A 23,367-nucleotide genomic window follows, 5' to 3' on the forward strand; every position below is an offset into this window, starting at 1 on the left:
TTTAAAGTATTTCCTGACTCAAGTAGACCTCAGTCAAAAGACTGATTTAGATATAAAATACACACTGCATGTAGACATGGGAACCGGGGACAAATAGATGATTTAAGCAGCGTTCTAATTCGACAAATCATAAACCCCTATAACTCAGTGTGACCAAAATTCAAATGCCTCAGAGAAACGCCCATCTCATCTTTGTCTTCATGGATGCAAAATCTGCGCCTGACCCAGATTTTGCATCCAGGAAGCACCAAAATCAGACCTAACTTCTAAACTTCTAGGTGGATAAAATTTGAACATCTGTGATTTCAGCTCAAGTCCTTCAACATGAAGAGCATCTTTCTACTTATCCTCTCACTAATAACAGGTAATTTAAAAGCTTCTAGTTGATTAAATTGTACGTCTTGCATCTTACATCTGATTTCAGACCATCTTCATAGAGGGTTTAGAATAATATGATATATTTATTGGTTAATATAAGTTTTCAGGAAGCTGCCTGCTTGGACATTACGATGCAAGCTACTGAGTCCTTTTAACCTGAAAACAGATTTTCTGCATTCCCATTGCTTTTGAGTTCACTATTAGAAATACATTGTCTTATGTATGCTTTTAATTTTTTGTAAGTTTTAAACTGAAATGTTGACACTTATTGAGGAAACCAGACTTACTACTTTTTATATCTTCTGAATGAATCGTTCTCAAGGCTGAGAGTTTATCAAGCTTTTGTTGCTTTCGGTGATTTTATTTTTCTTTTTACTTCGATTTTGGCTGTTGTGTCATTGGTTTTTAGTCCAGTGCTTATACCGGACCGGCAGCAAATTGTGCAGTATGTGCTTAATAGGTATGAACTATGAACAACTGATGAAAGGATTTCATGTCAGGATTGTAAAACTACTTCCAGAAGATGGTCTCTGACGGTAAAGTAATAAAATTCAGAACAGAGCTGATAGGATCAGCTAGAGACAGTTCATTTTCAAGGAATGCAGAAATGCGTGGCTCCTTGCAAACTGAAAATGTGTGCATGTAAAAAGCCAGAATTATCATTTTTCATAGGTTTTGTACTGCTATTGTTTTGTGTTTCAAGAAATTACAAAAGGCCCGAAAAGTGCTGCATATAAGCCTTAAATTTAGACTGAGCTGATTTTTTTTTTTAAGTATATATATATATATATATATATATATATATATATATATATATATATATATATATATATATATATATATATAATTTTTTTTTTTTAAGTTACCTACTGTAGCTTCATTACCAGAAGCTGGTTTGATATATTTCTCTGTGTTTAGTAGATAACTGGAATCACTTAAACTTCGTCTTTCTTCTACAGGAACTGAGGCCTCAACAGAGATACAAATATGTGTGGAAGGATGGGTGGAAATGACATGGAAATATCCTTGTGCCAAACAAAAATATAATAAACTCCAAGTAGTTTTACCAACTGAAACCATACAGAGCAATCAGACAAACAAAATGGAAAATCATGGCAAATATGTATTTTACCATGATACATCGGAAAAATATCTTAGACTAATGGTATGGTCATGTAACTCAACGGACAGTGGAACTTATGGTTTTAATTGTGATGACAACACAAAAAAGAGTAAAGTAAAGATTTGTGGTAAGTGGCATTACATTGGAGTGAGTACCAGAGTAAAAACAGTAAAAACATCTTGCACTGCTATGCAGGCAGATATAATTTTACAAAAGTAATTAACTCTCTGTCACATCATAAATCAGCAGGACCTTTTCACATATTTATTCAGGTTTGTTCTATTTACAGAGAAAAAATACTGCAAGAAACGCAGTCAAACTGCTTACCGAAGAGCTAAAATGACCATCAAATGTGATTATCCAGATATGTATCTGTCCAAGTCCAAGTTCATCTGCAAAGAAAACAACTTTACTTGTAAGAGTATCTTAACAACTAAAAACTCAGGATTCACCCTGACAAATACCAACAATGGCTTCAAATTGTCAATTAGTCCTGTGTCCTTAAACAATGCTGGTGTTTACTGGTGTGGCGTGAAAGAAAGCAATGGCAGTTATCGAGTTGGAATCTCAAAAATACAGCTGGAGGTTAAAAGTAAGTGAGTTACATATTTATTTGCTCGCCAATTATTGAACAAGACTAAAACAACACTTATTTTCCACAGATATCACAATGTTCCAAAGATTGAAAATTCCAGGACAAGATCTAAAATATTATTGCAAATACGGAAGCGATGTCTCTAACCTGACAAAATGTATCTGTAAGGGAGAAAATCCAAATGACTGCCAGGAAGTTGGAAGCACCTCAAAAAACAGCAGGAGGAGGAGGTTTATGATGAAGGACAACAAAGTAAATCAAACCATCACCATAGACGTGAGAAATGTAACAGTAGCTGACTCTGGAACGTACTGGTGTGGAGCAGAGAACACCACCAACAAACACAGCAAAATATTTATTCACATGTTAGTCTTGAAAGTAGGTGAGTCATTTTGTTCCTACTCTGATGGAGACAGCTTAGGTTTAGACTGCATTTAGTCTGGTTTAGACTGGTTTCTGCATAAGTATGCAGAAAGTGAGAAATGCATAAGTATGCAGAAACCAGAGCAGTAAGTAAAGTGATGAGCATATAGTTTTTCATACATGGAATTAAGACACCAAACACTGTTAGACATTCCTAGATTACCTACTTTTATAGGTAATATATCAAACACTGACCCACAGGTCAGTTTGTGCTGCATTTCCATATATTTGAGTATTATAGGAAAGCTTGTTATTTGTAGTCCATTAATCTGAGATTAATGCATTTCAAACATGTATTTATTTTCATTTTCTGATTATGGTTTACTGTTAATTAAAACTAATATTGCATTTATTTTGTTATCCCCACATCACGCTCGTTTGGATAAACTCAGCAACTTCACCTGCAAATACATTTGGTAAGAGACTACTGTATTTTTGTTCTTAAACTGCTTAATAATCAATTTATTTCTCTGTGTTGCTGAGTGCTTGAAACAAGACTGTGTCTGTATGTTGTAGGTGACATAACCCTGATCACTGGTACAATTGTGGTGATGCTTCTACTTTGGGCAACATTGATCATTATATATAAACGTAAGAATGTTTGTATTTATTTGAACAACAGAACACAAGTAATATTATTGTATGAAACCACATTCTTACACTTTACATGTGTAGATTAAATCTAAAGAGCCACATCAGGAAGACCTTTGTTGCTGATTTATCAGACACTAAATTGTTTCTTTTAAAAAGAAAAATTCTTAGATAATAGTTTTCTGAGTTCTTATTTGTGTACTCTTCTGTTTTTGAAAAGGACGTTCAAATACAAAAAACACAGAACGCAGAGCAGCAGAATGTCACCTAACAGAGGTTAGTTTTAAAATCTACACTTTCTGTGTTCAAGTGTTGTTGCACCAACAAATAGATTTTGTCATGCCAGTAACCAGATTGATATTCATTCTCTGTTAGGAGCATTTCTATGAAGAAGTGCGGGAGCATCAGGAGACACGGGTGACCTATATCTCTGCCAACACTCCTACAAATGAGCCGGCCCTGCTGCCGTACTCTATTGTCAGCTTCCAAAGGATTTAAGAGAATAACGCTGACACAGAAGCTCTGCTCCTTTTACCCACCTCTACTTTGTGCAGCTGGAGCTCAATCTTCCTAACTGATCCACAGACCAACCTCTTTACCATATATCAGGGGTGTCCAAAGTTGTACATGTACATTGCTTTTTTGTTACTTATTGAAATATATTTCTGATTTGTTTCATTTATTTATTTTTTGCATTAAGTTCCTCTATGTTAAAGATGAAAAATTCACATCTCTTATGTACACTGAACACTTATACTTTAATAAAAAGTGATTACATGATTACAAGATGATACTGGGTGTGTTAGGGCATCAGATTCATTTGCTCCCTTCTCAGCGTTTTCCTTTTTCCTTCTGTGGTGTGATGAGGCCACAAGTTTGCTCTTCATGCTAAGGAGAAGCACCTGTTGCCTATCAAATGTCATCAAGCTCCAGCTTATAAGGCTGGTTCTTCCAGCCACACCTCACACTGGCCACCAGATAGAAATAAAACTCAAGTCTAGTATTTGTCAAGTTTGCAAGATTAGCCTATTTTGTTTGTCATCTCAGGAATCTTGCGCTGCTTCAAGTGTGCTAAAAGATTCAATAATCTGCTCCTGCAGTTTCTGCCCCCCTGCAGAAAACCAGGACTGGTACTGTTGTAAATCATTCCAAACCTCCCCATATCTGCCCGTCTTTCATAAAACGGGTGAAAACTACTGGAGTAAAAAGTACATGACACCTGCAGATTATGGATTTTTGCTAACAAAATGGAGTTCAGGGACCATTCAAACAAGTATTCCTGGCCCTAATTTATTAAATGCTTGCAGCCCATCTATCCACATAGTGACACTCAAATCAATCCTCCATGATTGGCGAGACCAAAGAACTGTCAAATGATGCCAGGATAAATATGGCATCACCACAAGGCTGGATTTAAGAAAACTACTTTTGTCTTGGCACCTTTCTAATGGTTACTTTTTAAAAATAAAAATCTAACTTTTCTGAAGCCGTGGTGCATCTACAAACACGTTCAAGAGAACAGGACAATAGGAAGAGTTTCATTTGTTTCAATGACAATGCAGCATTCTCTCCAGGTCATAAAGAGCTCAAACTGGCATATTTTCTGTCTAATAAAAAAAATTATATTCTTTGCAAGATGTTTGCGGAAAAAGCACTATTTTCAGAATAGTTTATTTCAAAATTTATTCAGCCCACATTGACAGGATCCAACAAGGCAGAAAAAAATTTCACACAGTAAACAAAACATCAAACGTTAGATCAAACATTGGCCTGAAGCTCTAAAAATACAAAAAAACAAACAAACAAACTGGAAAACCAACATTTTCTCTTCTAAGGCACTTAAGGAGGAGAGCTTAGCTCATATCCATGCTCTCTGTGGGGCCTAAGCCTCCTGCCTCCCCTCCCTGGACACTCTGGTAGATGGACGCCATGTCAACGTTGGATCTAATCTGGTTGGCGAATTCAGCCATGCTGGGACTTCTCTCCACCTCTGGCACAGCCAGCAGGGCGGCGACAGCGCGCATGGCTGAGCGCCGCAGTTCCTCCTGCTTCTCAAACTCCTGTTTTACAGAGCCGGCCTTTACCTGTAGATTGTAGGAGATGCCACAGAGTGTAACTCATGTTGTTTGGTGGGCAATCTGGTTAAGCTTCAGGTCAACAAACTGGGTCAAATGCCTCATATTTCAGTAATAATTTCAAAGTATTACAGTACTTTGGTGGTGCAGGTGGCTTTAAGAGGTTCCACCAGTCGGTCTAGTCTTTGGAGAACAGCAGCAGGACACAAAGAAACCAGTCTGGCCAACATCAAAAAGGTCAACATCTACAGCCCAGAATAAACAGAAGTGATAGAAAAACAGATGGTTTGTTCTTTAACAGTCCAGAAAGCTGAATTGCTGTTTTCTTACATTCCATGGAGCAAGCTTGACATTTATTTGATTCAATTATTTTATTTTCAAATAATGTTCCTTCTCACCCTGATATCATAGTGGTCTTTGAGTCCTTCCTCCACATGATCCAGAAACTGCAGGACGTCCAGCCCCTCTAGGCAGCTGTCCAGTAGAGTGTACATACACTCAAATGCTGCTTTACGCACATCCAAACCATCATCCACCGTGTGTTTGAAAGGTCCCATCTCCACCTGCAGCATACATGCAAAGCATTACATTTGCACAGATTGTCATTACTTGCAGAGTCTCCATCAGTCAACACACCTCCCTGATGAGGTCCTTCCTGATCTGGGTTTCCTTGTAAAGGTGAGGCAGGATTGTTCCCAGCAGACCTTTGACCAGAGATGGTTTGTTATGAGCAGCAGAGTTAAACATCACCAAGGCGACACGGCGCACGTTGATGTCACTGTCCTGCAGGGTCTTTAGAAAGTCACCTGTCAGAGTAAAAGAAAAAATATCTTTGTATCACCATTAACAAAGTTTGAAACCCTCAACAAATATGAAGAAAAGCTGCTAATATACTAAAGAATGCTACAAATGGTTTAGGATTTCAAATTTAAAATAATCTATTTTTCTACACTCTTCTTGTCACAGTAGATCCACAAACATTAATGTGCCTCATTAGAAATTCATGGGACAGGCCAAAAAATAGTATTGCATATTGTAAAGTTGGAGGAAAACAGCACATAGTTTTAAAAGTTTGTGAAAAGAAAAAAAATCTATGCACACATTTGTATCCATCCAACTTGGCCTAAAGGTAATGAAGCGCCACCCACCACCTTTAGAAGTTACAAAATTAGTACATAAATGCAGCTGTTCCTTCCTCGCCTTTTAAGGTTTGGTAAAAATCATAAAGAATGCTACATTAACACGCATTATCAAAAAGATCAAAATGCATCAGACAAGTCAGAGTCACCATTAGTCACACACTAAATGTTATCTTTGTGTTAGAGGGGCAGGAAGGAAGTCACTGTTTAAAAAAGCTATAAGAATTTCCTGCTGCAGCATGTCACTAGTACCAAAAGGGAAACGGTAAATATAGATCTTATTGGCATTCATGCAAAATGTCACATGTGGGTCGAAATGAAGACATTGCCTGTCATCCTAAACACAACAACCTCACCAGGGAACATGGTACTGGCGGCATAATGCTGTTGTAATTTTTCCTAGTTAATAAAATCCACAACTTTGTATTGATCTTTTACGTGGAAGCTAGGTTAATACATTTATGTTTGTAATTACAACATAAAAAAAATGTAAAATAAAAAGATGAAGGATAATAAATATTTTTTGCAAGGTATGATGTATTCAGAATGCTAATACGGAAACATCATGGTAGCTGAGTTCACCACTGAACTAACTGGAATATTTAGTTGGAAAATCATCTGCGAATTAAAACAAATTGTGCTTGAAGCTTATGGGTCGTGACAACAGACGACTACCTCAGCAGCCCGAGGCTTCAGTAAGCATAGACTCATCACAGCTGAAGAGCTGCGGCAGAAATCATCAGAATGAGTCCAAAACAGCAGGTTTCTTTGTGCCCATCAGGCCTGTTTAATGTACCCTATCCAAGTTTGAGTACTTCTGAACCAGATACTCACACTAAGCCTGCATAAAGTTATATCTCCAGAAACTACGGCTGTTCTGAGTGGCAACACGGTGCACTGAATTTGAATTTTCCCAGGAATGTTGAGGTTTGATTATCTTAAGTCCATTCACAATCATACGTTTTTTCACAAACATATGATTGGCCATATGTGCAATCATATGGCCAGTAAAAAATTGTTGTAGAATTTATATTAAAAAGTGAACTAAGAGTAAAGATTTACTGCTAAAGCTGTGTTTTACCAATGCTGTCTTTCAGCAGTGAGTCTATGGGAGCTGGATGGTCAACGATGGTGAACTTTACAGCTGTCACCACCGTGCTGCGAGTCAGAGGAGAACCTGTAAGGCAACAAGCATGAGCAGAAAGTTAAAACTAGATTCTGTTTCATGAGGTGGGTCAAGTTCTACAAGTTACAAAAAATAATTCTACAAATGAGATATTTAAAGTAATCCATTTTTAACATTACACCTCAGGGATCAGAACTAAAATAACTGAAGTTAAACTCCATGGTTTTGCTGATATGAGCACAGAAACACTTCAGGGAAAATAGATTAAGAGAAACGTGTGTCCTAGTTGCCATGGACATTGCAGAGAGATAAAAAAAAAGCTGGTTTGGTTTTACTCAGGAAACAGTAAATGGCTTGCAACGTGTTTTTATTGTACCTAAATTCCATAAAACTCTTTCTTTGTTGGCCATGTCCAATGTGCTTTGATTATGTTTTAATAATAAGTGATACCAAGATGGCTATGTTTTATTTGTAAAGAGATTTTGCTCTGGTTTTAACCGTGGAAGAAAGCATTATAATCTTTATCATTCGTCCAGGACAGGTTGGACTGATACGTTTCTTGATAAGAGTTTAATTAGTGCAGCTATTAAAGAACAAAAACACCACTTCAGATTCTTGAAATCATTTCATCCTCTTTATCTTTTTGTTCTATAAATGCGTAGAGCTCTTTATGCTTCACAGTGCTAGAATTTCCATTAGAAATGTGAGAAAAACTTTGCTAATGTCAAAAAACCAACTTCACAATTGCATCGTTTCCATAAAATACGTTGTTGATCATGTGACTTGTGTGATGCTTTAAAAGTGTTTGATTTAAAGTTTTGTGAACAAACCAACATCAGTACATATAAAAAAAAAAACACTTCATCCTGGCAGTAAAACTTTTAATCAAAAAACATTTTAATTGGCATGTTCCCATTAAGCTCATTTATTTTCAAAATGTGATGTGGTGAGTGGAAATGTGAGGTATCTAAATGTCTAAACTTTGTATGTCTAAAAAGATCCAACATGATGAACAAAGGACAGAAAAAAAGAACTTAGCCCCCACAGTACCAGCTTTAAGTTGTTGTTTTAGTCTGGGCAGAAGTTGTGCAGGGTTGACTAAGGTCAGTTTTCCCAAACATTCAGCCACTAGGTTCCTGGTCCCCTCCTCCTGACTCTCACAGTGCTGAAACAGCAAAGCCCAGATCGACTCCACATGAGGTGAGAGACTGGAGGCTGGACATGCGCTGAGCAGAGAAAGAGAGAAAAGGTTTCAGCAGAGATACCATGAAGGCCTCAAAGGACAAAACTTGCTTAGCTTATAAAACCTTTGATATAAAGTATATATATAAACACCGACCTGATGACCTCTTTGAGGGAGTGAAGCAGCAGGTATTGTCTTCGTGGTTGAGCTGAGATCTCCTTCAGCATGAAGGGCAGAAACTCATTTAGGCTGCCGACCGCCATGCCTCCTAAAGCGCAGGACGCCGCTGTTTTTATCTGGGAACACAGAAGGGATGATGCCTCAACACTTGTGAAGATAATTTGTGTTGGCATATTTTTACAACAACAAGCTGTGGCTTTAAGAAGAAACAGAGATGAAGTTGCTCCAGGGGATCTTTTTTTTTTTTTATTCAGTGTTTTCACTGAATACGTGAAAACCTCAATCCAATGAAATATTTCTCTGTTTTTCCTGTCCTTTTGTTTTATGCCGGTTTTGAAGAGCTATCAAGCTTAGCTTTTTTATTATCTGTGTCCTACCTCCTCGTTGGTTGAGGAGAAGGCCTCCAAGATGACTTCCTGAACCTCCTTACTCCCTCCCAGACTGCCGCTCCTTCCCACCTCCCCCAGACACAACAGAGACAGGACTCGAGCCGACTCTGGGGAGCTGGAGTTCTTCACCTGAGAAGAGAGAACTGAGCTTTAATAAGACAAACACCCAGGATGACATCGTTAAGCATCAGTGGTACCATGTTTCACAAAAATAATAAGAAAAGGGGCAGTGTTAATACTGTAGGCAGTATTAGTAAGATATCCATTTTTATTTGACACATTACAACCACAAACGTCTGAGGATTTCACTGGGATTTTATGAGACGGACTAAAACAAACAGTATCTACCTTGAGTTAAACTCTTCCTGTGTAGCTGAAAAGAAGAGTCACACACCTGCTGTATGAGGCTGGTCACAGTGCCAGGCGTCTCTTTTGGAGAAGCAGAGGACAGAGCAGCCACACAGCGAGCCACAGAGTGGTAGGACTGTCTGTGCAGGACGTCTGCAGAGGACTTGGAGCTTTGAAATGGCTCCATAAGAGACTTAAGCAACTGACTGAAGAAGAGAGGAAAATATAGAAGTAAAAAGAAGAAGGAAAAAGTATGATCAGATGCCTGTCCGTATGTACAGGTGTTGATACATCACAAATCACTGTAAAGTGCAATAACACTGCTAAATGAAACATAATCTATGTTGTGTGGTATTAACAGTCATTGTAAAAAGTAGACACTTTTGCAGTTTTATGGTTTTATTTCTTGGGGCACTACAAAAATGATTGGATTTTTCACAGAATCTAAAATGATGTAAATCTGATTTCAAATACACAAAAAAGTATGAGTTCAAACCACATGATTCCCTTTGTAATGAACAGGAACCTGAGGAGATTCAGGTTATGATCATCAACACCTCTAAAAAGCAACAGTTTTGGGAAATCAATGATCTGAAGCACATTGTGCATACTAACAGAACTGCAAGGCAGGAAAACTTCAGCAATGTCCTTTGAGAAGTTACAGCTGATTCCCATCAATCTGGGAAGGGTTAAACTGATTTTCCATCATTCAACATAAACATCTCCCCAAGAGTGGTCATCTTAGCAAATTCACCTTAAGTTTATCTTGTTGAGTTAACAAATAATCCCAAAAGCTCAAGACTCAACATGTCAAAATAATATCAAAGGCTAAACATATGTGTGCTGTTCAGGTTGCAATAAAAAAGCATTTTTGGTTTCAAAACATAAAAGCACTCTAACTTAATTTGCAAAGTTGCATCTGAAAGAATCCCAAGATTACTAGAACAGTGTTCTTTAGACAGATCAGACCAAAGCAGAGATTCTCGTCTATAATGAACAGCTGCATGGTGCATGAAGAGCATGCACCACAACCACATCAAGCATGGTGTTTGTGGGTGATTGATGATGTTTTGCAGGGGTAGGAAGTGGGTAACTTTGCAGTCACTGAGTTGATCGTACGGAAAAGCTTTAAAGTGGGCATTCTTACTTTTCAATGTGAGTGTAGTTCAGTCACTGAGTTGATCGTACGGAAAAGCTTTAAAGTGGGCATTCTTACTTTTCAATGTGAGTGTAGTTCACACTCATAGTCTAAACCAATGCATATTTTGATCATAGAGTTGGTTACATATATTTCAGAAGTATGGAAATCTGAATTCAAAATTCCTCAACCTGGCCCTCTTCTTGCATCTTGTCGCTGCGGATGAGAGCATTTTTATCTTTTTATCTGGAGTAGGTTGATGTCATTTGGAGGAAATAAGTTCCACCTTTTTGTGTTGCACAAACGGAGACTGTTGCTGTCCTGTCATAACAGAGCCACTGATTAACACACAAGTTTTATAGAAGTCTTCAGAGCCTAATTGCATCTGACATGCCATCCTTATGTCACTGAAAATGTCCCCCAAAAGAAGCTGGAACCCTCCAACCAGCAGATCGGTTTTCCTTGCCACCACATGAGGCCAACAATTGAGGTAAGTTTAAGTGTAGGATATTTTATAGCCAGGTCATTTATCAGTTTTGGCACTGGTTATGTTCTCCATACGTCAGCTTGGGACAACCTTAATTTTGACAAAGTTCCTGGAGAGCCACAGAAGGCATTACACGTCAGTTTTACCAGACTCAGTATTACTGCCTGTGATTAGCGAAGTGATCTTTATCAACATAATTTGTGGAGTTCCCCTTGAAAACAGTAATCACATCATTATTGATTTCGTAGAATAACAAAGCGGGCCTGACTCAGTTGTGACTCAAGAGTGATGTCCACACACTGGAGACGTGATTTAATCTGGACCCGTGACGTGAGGGGAGCTCTGATCAAGTTTCACTGTTTTTATTTTCTGTAATATAATATAATGGCTTCTAATCAGCAAAGGAGACTTTGACATTGTAAGTTTTGGAAGGTTTTCTCATACCCTGATGAAATAACAGCTGTTTACAAGCCTGAGGGAAACACCACATTTTGGCATGATTGTAATTTTATAGAGCTGGCAAAATGATGGTAAAACATCCATTTGCAACGTCAACTCTAAAATTACCTGATTCCTATCTGCAATTTTTAACCATTGTTGGTCAACAACTCATTGGTTGCAAACTATTAGCAGTTATTGGTCCTGAACGACTTTCCCATCAATCTGTGTTGACCCGAGTACGACACGCTTAGTTTTCTAGAGGTTGGGACAGTTGAGCTCACCAGCTTACCTGTAGCCCAGGTTTGTAGCCTTGCTCACCACCAGGGCTTGGAGGAAGTCCAGTATAGCCAGAAGTGCTCCACCCTGCAGCAGCGGGGAGTGGATGAGCTTAAAGACTCCGGACAGCACAGATGAGCTGATTTTAGCCAGGGAGGAGGGGCAGGCTTTGGCCATGCAAGTTAACAAGGTAATGGACACCTAGACAGAGGAGAGCATAAAGTATATAAAGCATTTTAACAGCAAAAAACAGCTCCAGAAGTTTGGCTTTATGATTCAAATCCTGGTTTTACTTTCTGTAATTGGCAGCAGGTTTAGCACAGTGAAAGTTAACTAGGAAGGCAACGACTCTCCACTATCATCATGGTGTCACCGAGATGCAGAGTCATGAATTAAAATTTGTTTTATAGTCGATATAAACTATAAATCGTTTATAACTATTATAACTATAAATATAGTTGATATTTAAAAATTAAGGCAGTTTAAATAAAACAAGCAAATGTTTTATTTGATTGTTTGACCTGCTGAACTAACTGCTTCCCAAGTTTCTAATTAAGAAATAAAAGATTGGGATGTCGCGATTGGACATTAATATTGGAAATTAGTCCGATATCAATCAAAAGATGAGCATCGGATTATCTCAGCCTGTATCCATAATCTGACATAAACACACCTGTAAAAGCACTATTCTCCAGCATTTAGTCCGCCTCACTACTTCCATCCAACAGAGCTTGTACTCTGTACTCAAACCCACTGGTTAATAATAAAAGGGTCAGTTGTTCTCAAACTTATTCCTGACATTGACTATTGTTCTCTGTTTGAGTAATATCACTTAATCAAGCCTTTTCTAACATTGCACACTACAAAATAAGTAGTAAAAGTATCAATGATTTGTGCTGATATCGTATCGGGTCAATGTCGATATCAAAAGTATCAATATTGACCCGAAATACCAAACACCAAAATAACGATGCAGCTTCTGTTGGATGTTCCAGGCCTGCAATGGGCAGAATAAAAGGTGTTAAACAGGTGGCCATGATACTATGTCTGATTGGTGTATTTTCACTGTGACAAATTCATCTAAAAAATATTTAGCGATTTAAGTGATGCAGAGATTTTTGTGTTTTACAGACGGAAAAAAAAAAAGATCTGGTTTTAGAAAAAGCATTGTCTGTGTGAGTACCTGTGATACATGCATGTCGCTCTCATCCACCAGAGGAGGAATCTCACTTAACACAGGCTCCAGAGCAGCTGGCTTGATGCTGGCAGCATGATGGGTAACCAGCGCTGTGAGACACGCCAACGTGCTGAGCTTCAGAACCCGCTGGTTCTTCCGCAAGAAAGACCCCAACACCGACAAAGCCTCCGGCAGGATGGATGTCATGTCAATCTGGAGGAGCGAGGAATGTTGCTCTCATATTTTAAAAGAAAGTCAGGTTTTCTTTTTGTAAATTCAATAATAAAAAGTTTCCTACTGAACCTTTAGTGGAGATGCAGAGATGAGGGTGAGGGTCTTCACCGCTGTCAGTCTTGTTATCTCATTTTTCAATCTGTCCAAAAAGATCCCCAACACTCCCTGCAGCTCCGTCCCCAGGTGGTCGCCAAGATGACACACCATGTGACCCATACAGGAAATGGCTCTCTCCTTCACTTCCTGGTCGATGTCTGTTGCTTTGAGCCTCTTCATTGTTACTGAAAACACCTGCAGGAAAGAAGATTTAATAAAGAACAGGTGACAAAATAAAACACATCTGGAGCGAAACAACAGCTAATCCAAGGCAAATAAACAAAAGAACCAAAACAGGAACAAATAATAAATTAGAACAAAACAATGTAAACAACAACAGACTTATTCAGTGAAAGAAAATAATCAGTGAAATGGGACAAAGCCTGCAAGGATAAATGTTTCTTTGATATTCTGGAGGAAGCAGAAACCTCATTTCTACTCAACACAAATAACACAGTTTTCCCAACTTATTTATGGAAGCATTTTAGATTCCTCTGTGTTTAAAGGTAAAACACAGAAGCATTGCAGATTCTTACAAGCAGGATAAGCAAAATATTTCTGCATGTTTGCTGTACATAAATCAAATTATTTTTTATATCTTAAGTATTATATCTTTAAAGTAGACCCACTTTACTAAACAGTTTTTGGTAAAGTGAGGCTGGTTTTCCTCTCCTAAAACAACAACAAAAATTATTCCAACTCCAACAATGTAGACTGAATACAACATTTAAAAAATAGGATATACCTTCTGAATAAAAGGCTTCGGGTCAAAACCTGAGGATGTGGTCGTCTGTCCCTGTGGCCTCATCACTTTGATTAACTGCTGAGTGACCAGCAGCGCCTCTGCAGTGATCTTATAGAAAGTGTCCTCAACGCATGTTAGGACGGCAGGCAGCAGCGTCTGCAGGAGCAACAGAGAGGATAACCATGAAAACGTTGAGACGCCCAGACAACCATTAATGGTTCAGGGTGTGACAACACTGAGATAACTGAAATTGTTCTGACCAAACTTTATCACTTCCCACAAAATGCATGTTCATTGTTCTGGTTTAAAGTCTTCAGAGCAAAGCATTAGAGGAGGTTTGAACAACCTGCATGTGTGGCTGAAAGGCTTGGGGATGGTGGGAGATGAGAAGAACGTGGAAGAATGAAAGAGCATCAATCCTCATGGTGGAGGAGGTGGATTTATCAGTCAGGGAAAAGACAATGCCTGGAAGGAGAGGTGGAAAAAAAGGCAGAGATTAAAAAAAAGAAAGCAAAGGAAAGAGAAAGTAAACTAAAGGGAAGGACAAAGAGATAGTTTCAGTGTGAAAAACTGAAAATGAAAAAAAAGCTGACCTTGAATAAATTTGAGATTTATATCACATTAATAAAGATAATGGGTCAATGTCGCAATGTATATGTACCAGGTATAAGGACGGGTATATGCTCTTCCAAGGCTCCAGGTACTGTGTAGGCCAGCTCTGTGAGAAGACAGAAGCAGCCCTGCCGAGATTTAAGACTCTTCTCCTTTAACTGTTTATGGAGAGCCTTCACAATCACCGGCACCTGAACGGAGATGAAATCACATATTAAACATGAATATCTCAAAACAGGACCCCATTTGCAAGACATGGGTTTCCTTTCTTGACAGGAAGTGTAAACATTTTTTTTGTTTGTTTCTAAAATACAGCACTTGTTGACCTCATTTAGAGCCACCCCTGGTAAGGATGTGCAGTAGCATAATATATAGTGATTTAATTTTAGCAATGTTTCACGCAATAATAAATAACTCAGTTTTAGGGCTTAAATTTTTCTTCTGGCCTCAGGTATTAACATCCGTTTTCAGCACCTCTTTTTTCAGCAAAGCGACCTCTGGTTCTTCCTCCCGGCTCGTTCCTGGCTCTGAACTGGCCGCAATGAGGCTGTGATGACTTGAACCGCCTCGTGTTTGCCTCAGGAGAGTGGAAAAAGCAGCAAAAACGTCAGCCTTCACGTTCTCCTCGCGCTCCTTGAATCGGGCCAGCAGAGCCGGGCAGATGGAGGAGTAGAAAGAGAGGAGAAGGTCTCTCCTCGTGCTGATCAACGCCTCCAGACACTTGATGGCGGAGCGGCGAACCTTCCAGCTCATGTCATCGTCATCACTGTACTCATCATCTGATTCTGTGAGAAGTTAAGACATGATACCTCTTCAGAGTATCTTCAAGATTTATTGACATTTATTTCTAATATGTTTTGACAGTGGTAAGTAGGGAACTGAGGTTATGGACATTTGAACTTTAGATTAAAACCCAGATTTTTCTATTTTTTGAAGACCCAGGTCAGAATCTTCTTTTTCTTTTATTTTGACGAAAGAAAACCAAATTCATTAATTTATGTTGGTGAATATCAGAATTTGATTTTTTTTTAAATCTTACTGTTCTGCTCAATAAAAAGAGCAAATAAAAACCTGATAACAAACCTTCATCAGCTCCACCCTCTATGTCCATGCTGTCTTCATCTTCCTCTGTGTCATCATAGTTGTAGTTAGGGTCAAAGGTCATGAACTTCAGACAGAGCTTAGTCACTGTGGCAACATGAGGTGACATCTCCTTTGGACATCTAGTGAACAAACACAATGTGAGTACTAGACAAAAATACATATGTTCTCAAAAGAAGGAAGCAAATTAGAATTGTTTGCATCTTTATCAAAAGGTTTATTTGAAGTTTAGGCCTTCTTGGCTAAATTTATAAATTTCAGTTTCCAGTTATGTCCTGTAAATTCCAGTAAACCGTGTTATTTGTTCCTTAATCTGTTTTATTTGAATTTATTGCAGCTCAACTTTCAAAGCACATTCTTTTCAAAGATAATGTAGCACGTTTATTTAATATAACACGTCACCCTGAACACATCAAGCCCACTGTAAAAGATGGTGGTGGTAGCATCATGTTCGGGAGATGCTGTTTTTCAACAAGAAAAGGGAAGCTGAGCAGAGATAATAGGAGGAAAGATGTCGCCAAAAACCGAGCAACCATGAAAGAAAACTTGTTGGTGACATGATTCATATTCAATAAATACTGTATTTTCCAGACTATAGTGTGCACCTCACTATAAACTGCACCCACAAAGTAAAAAAAAAAAAAAAAGAAAGAAAAAAAAAGAAAACTGGAAACGTACATATATAAGCCGCACCGGGCTATAAACCGCTGGTCCCTCCGCCATTCTCGGTTTTCCACAGATTAATAAATCATCTATTAAGGATGCAACCCTCCGTCTCCAACGCCGAACTATGGATTTGTTCACGCCGAGCTTACGTGCAGCGGCTATCGATCTGTACTGCAAGATCGATAGCCTTCAACTTAAATAAGAACTTCTTTGTGTGGTTTCCATGATGAGGGGGTATGAGTTTGAAGAAATTTCTCTGTCGTGCCTGCTGCTAGCATGTGCTTGTTCTAAATTAAAATCAGCACTTTCTTCTTTGATTTCCAATTTTGACTTCCAATGATTCACTTCCTGCTAAAGAGCCCCCTGGCGGTTGAAGAAAAATCCACAGAAAAGCCACACTGGGCTATAACCCGCATGTTCAAAGCGTGGGGAAAAAATGCAAAATAAAAATAAAAAGAAATTGTCATCTAATTGAACTGTGTTGTATTTAAGCATGTAACAATTTATTAAATGAGGAGAATGAACAAATGCACAGAGGATATTTTTCCGGAACATCTTTCTGAATAACACTTGTTTACAGATATCACAGTGTTTGACAGCTAGCTGTAATTAAAACGGAAGGATAAGGCAAACAAAAAATGCAAACTCAAACAATTCAATGTAAATAAGTGAATGAAAGATGTTCAATAAAATTAATGTGATTGTTGTAAAGAACTTTTACCAACAAACACCTAAAACTGTGACCCAACAAAAAGCGTTTTTTGATCAGAGCCAAAGAATGCATCTTCTTCTAAACAGGTGATCAGGTTACTTTTCTAACCTGTGGTGTACTGAGAAGCACACATGTAGATAACATACAGGCTTCACATTATCAGCCAGTTTGTTTGTTTGTGACTCGGTGTGCAATTTATTCTGTTCCTGGTGATATTGGCTAGATTTCCCCAGATAATTAACCTGCCCAGTGGTTTGGGGTTAGGGTGAGGTGAATATCTGATGAGAAGCATTAATGAATGGAAAGGAAATGGGAGAAATTCAATATAATGTTTTCCTGAAGTGAAGGAAGCAACGTGTTTGTTTGTACCTTCGTATAAAGGCTTCAAAGGCCTGGAAGCAATACTCCCTCAGCTCATCGTCCTCCACACTGGTGAACTTCACCACCATTGGGATCAGTTTCTCTAAATGCTCTCCTGCAGTAAAACAGGAAAGAAATCTAAAGTTACAATAAGTTGTGACACATCACAATAATTTAAACAGTTATACCAGTCTATAAAATGCTTGTTATTAAAATACAAACCTGTTACAGCAACCATGAAAGTTATGATTGCCATGAGAGCGAGTATAAGTTTGTACACCATAGAATTTGCATTGAACGTTCATTGCAACATTTTAGGGACGGTTTTTGACAATTAGCTATTGTCAAAATAATAAAGGCTGTCAGAACTACAAATAATTAATTTCTTTGTTTTGTGCAAAAATGGCGTTATACCTGTGAGTGTTATGGGCTTTTTTAATTACCTAGATGTGTAAATGTGATTGGCTGAACACGCACAACCACTTGCTAGACAAGCTACTCTTTTGAATATTGGAAATAATGTCTATGCATCCATTTCAATGAATAAATGTGAAATAAACATTTTTTTTTTTAGTTTTGGATGACGTTGGCTTTAGAGAGAGAGGAACACCAAAGAGGCAAGCACTCATTCAAAAGGACAAATATGTACGTCCATGTCATGAAAAAGAAAATTAGATGTCATCATTATTTCATTTCTATTAGATTTAATAGGAACATACTGTTATAAATATGTTTTTAATAAATTTTAAACATCCCCATTATGATATAAAATTTAATATGAAAAACTAATTGTACCCTGACTAAAGAAAACAATTTCTTACCAACTCGATGGCCGCCTTGCCGACTAACAGTTGCCAAGCACTGGATGTATGTCCTCGTCAGTGATGTTTGCGGGTTTTTTGCCAGTTCTTTCAACAGGTGTTCAGTCAGTTGAGAGAAAAGGGCGGAGCTACAGCAGGCCACCAACTGGCCGAGAGCCAAGATGGAACGCTTCCTGACCGCCATTCTGGAGCTGGTAAGCTGGACGATGAAGGTAAAGAATAAACAGCTGAACAGACGAAGATAAGTTGATTTCAAGATAAATCCTTCAAAATGTCTGTAAAGTACTCTTCCCACTTTCAGCAGCAAACAACCTTACTTGTGGCCCATATTATGAACCGCCACTACTCACAGAACTCTTTATTCACATCTGTATTTCAGATATACATTTAGTGTACTGCAGAAAAACAAACTTTAGAAAAAAAAAGAATAATCAGTTTGTTCAGCACCTGAGGTAGCAACATTAAATTCGGTGAACCTTCTCACCCTTAGCACTTGAGTAACATGTACTCCAAGACAAAAGACCACACTGACTTACACCAACTTACACCAACCACTGTGTTTCTGTAGACTTTCAAATAGTTTTGTTTAGACACAATATGCTAAAAACCACAATCTTATGCTAAGATGAAGACTATCTGATAGAAAAAGAAAAAAACATGTACAAACTACTTTCAGTTTACAGTGTGGGTTGTTGTGAAAAGGCAGGTTGGAATTGGGGACGCTCTCCTGTTGCAAAAATGCTTCAAAGTTACTGAGAGCTTTACAAGTGATCTTGTGCAGACTCTTCTCTCCAAAGAAAAAGAAGTGGAAGAGTGTCGTAAGACTTATTTTTTTGTTTGTTTTAAATACAAAAGGGCACATACACTGTATTAAGGCAACAAGACGGTATTTAAAACTGTGAAAAAAAGACATAAGTCACAGTCCAGCTCTAACCTCAGAGCATACTTGATCTCTTACATTCTTTATTTGAACAGTATGTCCTTTAATGTTAACCTCTTCTGGCCTATTTCCCAGTTTCCAAATGCTCTGATGCACAACATTTAATTAGTTCCATGTTTTATGTTTACTTTTGTTGTCCCTTTGTTGTACATCAGACATTTTGTTTTGCTTGTTTAAATTAAATCAGCAATGCACTGCTGTGAACAAGTTCAGCCCCTGCACAAATTTGCAAATTGTTTGCAGTCATGATGATATAATTGAGATTTTACGACATACACCAACACAAATTATTGAAGTGTGCCAAGACAAATGTAAACATGTTCTTCAAGGCTTCAGTTTACTCTTTAAATAACATCTAGTCGACCCAACTGCTTTCAGAAGTGACGTAATTAGTAAAAATAGATTCCTCCTGTATGCAATACATCCCAATATGAACATAGCTGTTTTGCAAAGGCTTCGACAGCGTCATTATGACAAAGCAACACATTAGAAAGGTCAGGATAAACATTTTCAGAGGTTTAAATAAAGACAAAAATGTAAAACAATATCTCAAGTTTTGCATATTACACAGAGTGCTGTTTTATTGATAGCTTTCAAACAGAACAAGTACGGAACAACAACAAGCCTACCAAAATGGCTGTAAACCAGAATTTTCCTATTTATACTTGAGTGCCAGTGTCCTGAATCGTAAAGGCATTTTTCCACAAATCTAACTTATATGAAAGAATGAGGCACAGCAAAAACATACAGAAATTTGTTCTGGTCAAACAATAACAAAGTTAACTTTTTGGCCTTTGTAGAAAATGCTACGTGGGGAGAAAAAAAAAACTCTGCTCATTACCCCAAACACTATCAAATACGGTCGTGGTAGCAACATGCTTTTCTTCAGTGGGGACATGGACAATGACCAGAGTTGATGAAAAATATGGCTTGAGCTAAAAATAAAACAATCTCTACAGAAAACTTGTTAAAGATTGCAGAATGGTCAATTACATAAAGTTAATCATATTATTATGCATGGATGTTTTGTGGTACTTTTTTTAAGAAGTTGGATTTTTTTTAAATAACACTCCAGTTAGAGTTTGTTTTCATCAGCTTGTTACCTGAGGCAGCAGGCTGGAGAGGAGAGAGCTGTGAAAACCAACCAGAGCGCCGCCCAGCCTGCAGGGGAAAACAAAATACTTAAAATACACAACAAATGCTTAAAATGCTTTACTTTATCTGTTTGTATCTGTGTCTGTCCGTTTCTGTTCTGATAGCATCAAATATGTCTAAGATGCAGACAAAGTGCTTCGCAGGTGTGTAGCTGCTAGTGCACTGACCTATAATTGAAGAATTACCCTTAAGCAGCCGTTTGTCCCGTACGTGGTCTGGCTGATTAATGACATCTTGCCTCAACAGTTGTAACATACTTTCAATAACTTTTTACATACTACCTCATTTATTTGATTAACACCTCATAAGATTTTTTTTCAAGAGACTTATATTTACCTTCCTAACATGTCAGACAGAATGTCCAGAGCCTCTAACTGAACGGACACGTCTTCTTGTTTCCCAAGGGCACCAATCAGCTGAGAGGTAATCTTCTTACACACGCTGGCTGTGAGACTCAAACCTGCCAACATCACGGAGAAATTTAGGAGAAGGTATCATTCCTAAGCTCAAAACACAAATCTTACGGACATTCATCCAAAATGTAACTCTTTATTGACTCTTCTGGCTTACAGGACAGAGCTGAAGCAACAACCAGTCCTCACCTGAGGCCGACAGTGGCAGCTCAGCGATCACGGCCTTCAGTCCCATGCTGGAAATGTCTCTCAGCTGCTCCTTATCTGACGTCATGTTGGTACAAAGTATGTCCACCATCACCTCCACCTGAGGCTCCTTCACCTTACTCACCAGAGGGGCCAGACTAAAAATCCAGAATATTGTACCTCAGTTTTTGCCTTCACAAAAATTTGTTTTTAATGCAGACATATACATTTATATCTTATTTCATCGTTCCATTGAAATTAAAAGAGACTTCCAGTATACATGTTTGTCTTTCTCAGATAAACAGTTTTTGGATGCATTATGATTTTTACTTCTGATGTAAGTTAATTAAAATGTAAATAAAATTAAAACATTCATCTAAAAGAAGTCATATTAGTAGATGGATATTTTTCATCAGTAAGTAAATAGTGAATGAATTTCATACTACTGATATATTAAAACACTGGTTTATGTTTAAGTGAATGATTTCTCGACAATGCATCTGTTGTAGGTTTTACCATTTTACAGCCAGGTTTTGCACCTCTCCGTTTTTGTCCTCCAGCAGTCTGAGCAGCATGTTTACCACCTTTCTCTCACTGTCCTCATCCAGCTTAATGCTGTCTTTCTGCAGTTCCAACATCAGGTCATTGGTGGCCATAAACCTGGATGCACAAACATGCCATAGAGGAAATACAAACTCAAACACAGGTTCAAAATGTAAGATTGTCAGGTTAAAATGTAAATTTTACTGAAAGAATTATAAAGTGAAAAGCCAGTGAGAGTAAACTGACTAAGATAAAGCTATAATGTATTTGGAGAAGACTCAAACACATTTGAAGCAATATTAATCAATTATTAGAAATGTTTTGTTCCATAATGTTCTAACATTATTAGAAATGTTTTTGTTCCATTGCTTTCCATGTTTGCTTTCAATTAAGTTGAAAGCAAACATTTCAAGCTTACCAATAACAGACGGGTAAAGCCTTTATTTTTGACCATTAAATATCCACCATGATAATTCTGTATTTTATGCATTTGAAATGACTTTTTTTATAAATTTCTTGAAAACCTTAAGTTTTTCCCCCCCTTATATTTAGATGACTAACGGCAATAAAAGACTTGGTAAATAATATGAGTTGTGTGAGCAACTTATAGAGTCGGCAAATATGAAGAAAAAAAAATCACAAACAAATAGGTTTTACTTAGGAAAGAGGACACACAGTGGCATTCCCATGACATCAGTCAGACTAAATGTGTCATGTCACTTTCAGAGGGTGCTGACAAACTCTTACTTTACCTGAAATCTTTGTCAGTTGATGTCATTTTCTCCAACAAGCTGGAGATGTGGTAGGAAACACTCGACATGGTGGGTATCTAACCGCTGACACCGTAGCTATGAAACTTATGGTCTGTGGCAAAGCGGTGAAAGTGGAGCAAAAGATTTACCCTGACAACATGGCGAGGCTGGTGGGCTGAAGGGAGAGCAAACGGTCGGTGGAACCCGACACCTACTGGGTAAAGATAAAAATAGACGGTAAGTCAGAGTGTAGTGGTTTATGTCGCCCCCATGTGGACATAAAATGTATCACACCTAAGTATCTCGTGCAAGAATAGAATAGTTGTACATTAAACAGGTAAAAGTACCTAGTTACTATACTTGAAGAGATTTCTCAGGTATCTCTACTTTACTTATGTGTTTATCTTTCTGGCGACTTTTTACTTTTACTCACAACATTTTAAGAGAAGTACCTGTGCTTTCTTCTCACATGTTCACATGTCTTTCTACTTCCATGATAAATAAAACAAATTAAATAATGACTTATTATTTATATGGAGTCATATAAAATCAGAACAAAAGTGTTCTTCCATGTTGTTGGCTCAAAGAACAATTAATGACAAATTTGCTGTGTTTTGTGCAATCTAAATTGTCTTGACCTGACTGAGATTTGATTTGAAGAAAAACTAGAGCGTATCAGTTTTTAGTTTTATTTCTATACCAACACATAGCATGTTGTGAGCAAAAGAAAACAAATAATGTATTTTGAATGACAAGAAGACAAGTTATAACTTATAACTTAAGTTATAACTTTAATTAAGTTATCAAAAGTTATTTTGTATTCCTGGAGGTAAAAAATACTTTTTATACATTTCAAAACTTGAATTTTTTTACTTGAGCAAAACCTGTACTTTTCCATCCATCCATCCATCCATCCATCCATCCATCCATCCATCCATCCATCCATCCATCCATCCATCCAT

At 37.8% G+C, this 23,367-nt stretch overlaps 1 protein-coding gene and 1 long non-coding RNA gene across 2 annotated transcripts; one reads left to right on the plus strand and one right to left on the minus strand.

The window, feature by feature from the left end:
* The first annotated feature begins 2,833 nt into the window (after positions 1-2,833).
* On the plus strand, positions 2,834-3,855 carry LOC145551565 (uncharacterized). The gene is made up of 4 exons (XR_014087433.1): positions 2,834-2,935; positions 3,036-3,110; positions 3,331-3,386; positions 3,486-3,855. It is a non-coding gene; the product is annotated as an uncharacterized LOC145551565 (long non-coding RNA).
* Positions 3,856-4,776: 921 nt separating this feature from the next.
* On the minus strand, positions 4,777-22,631 carry cand2 (cullin-associated and neddylation-dissociated 2 (putative)). The gene is made up of 24 exons (XM_008409188.3): positions 22,406-22,631; positions 21,627-21,770; positions 21,114-21,268; positions 20,848-20,971; positions 20,460-20,517; positions 18,417-18,615; positions 17,605-17,710; positions 15,840-15,979; positions 15,231-15,541; positions 14,806-14,947; positions 14,491-14,609; positions 14,145-14,300; positions 13,373-13,594; positions 13,076-13,282; positions 11,906-12,093; positions 9,597-9,756; positions 9,191-9,331; positions 8,790-8,929; positions 8,501-8,676; positions 7,406-7,501; positions 5,822-5,991; positions 5,584-5,748; positions 5,323-5,430; positions 4,777-5,194 (listed from the first exon to the last, which is right to left on the minus strand). Exons 1-24 carry the CDS (start codon positions 22,471-22,473, stop codon positions 4,964-4,966), a joined length of 3,726 nt encoding a protein of 1,241 aa, XP_008407410.1. The 5' UTR covers positions 22,474-22,631; the 3' UTR covers positions 4,777-4,963.
* Between the last annotated feature and the right edge of the window lie 736 nt (positions 22,632-23,367).

Source organism: Poecilia reticulata, chromosome 5 (genome assembly GCF_904066995.2).
Source record: "Poecilia reticulata chromosome 5, P_reticulata-male-v2, whole genome shotgun sequence".
NCBI classification, from domain to species: Eukaryota; Metazoa; Chordata; class Actinopteri; order Cyprinodontiformes; family Poeciliidae; genus Poecilia; species Poecilia reticulata.

Excerpts from the sequence above, each read along its gene's own strand:
- cand2 (XM_008409188.3), bottom strand. The coding sequence starts at position 22,473 with ATGTCGAGTGTTTCCTACCACATCTCCAGCTTGTTGGAGAAAATGACA. Across the intron at positions 14,948-15,230 it reads TCGCTTTGCTGAAAAAAGAG|GTGCCGGTGATTGTGAAGGC; the intron begins GTGCTGAAAACG and ends ATCTCCGTTCAG. Across the intron at positions 5,431-5,583 it reads AAGACCACTATGATATCAGG|ATGTTGACCTTTTTGATGTT; the intron begins GTGAGAAGGAAC and ends TCTGGGCTGTAG.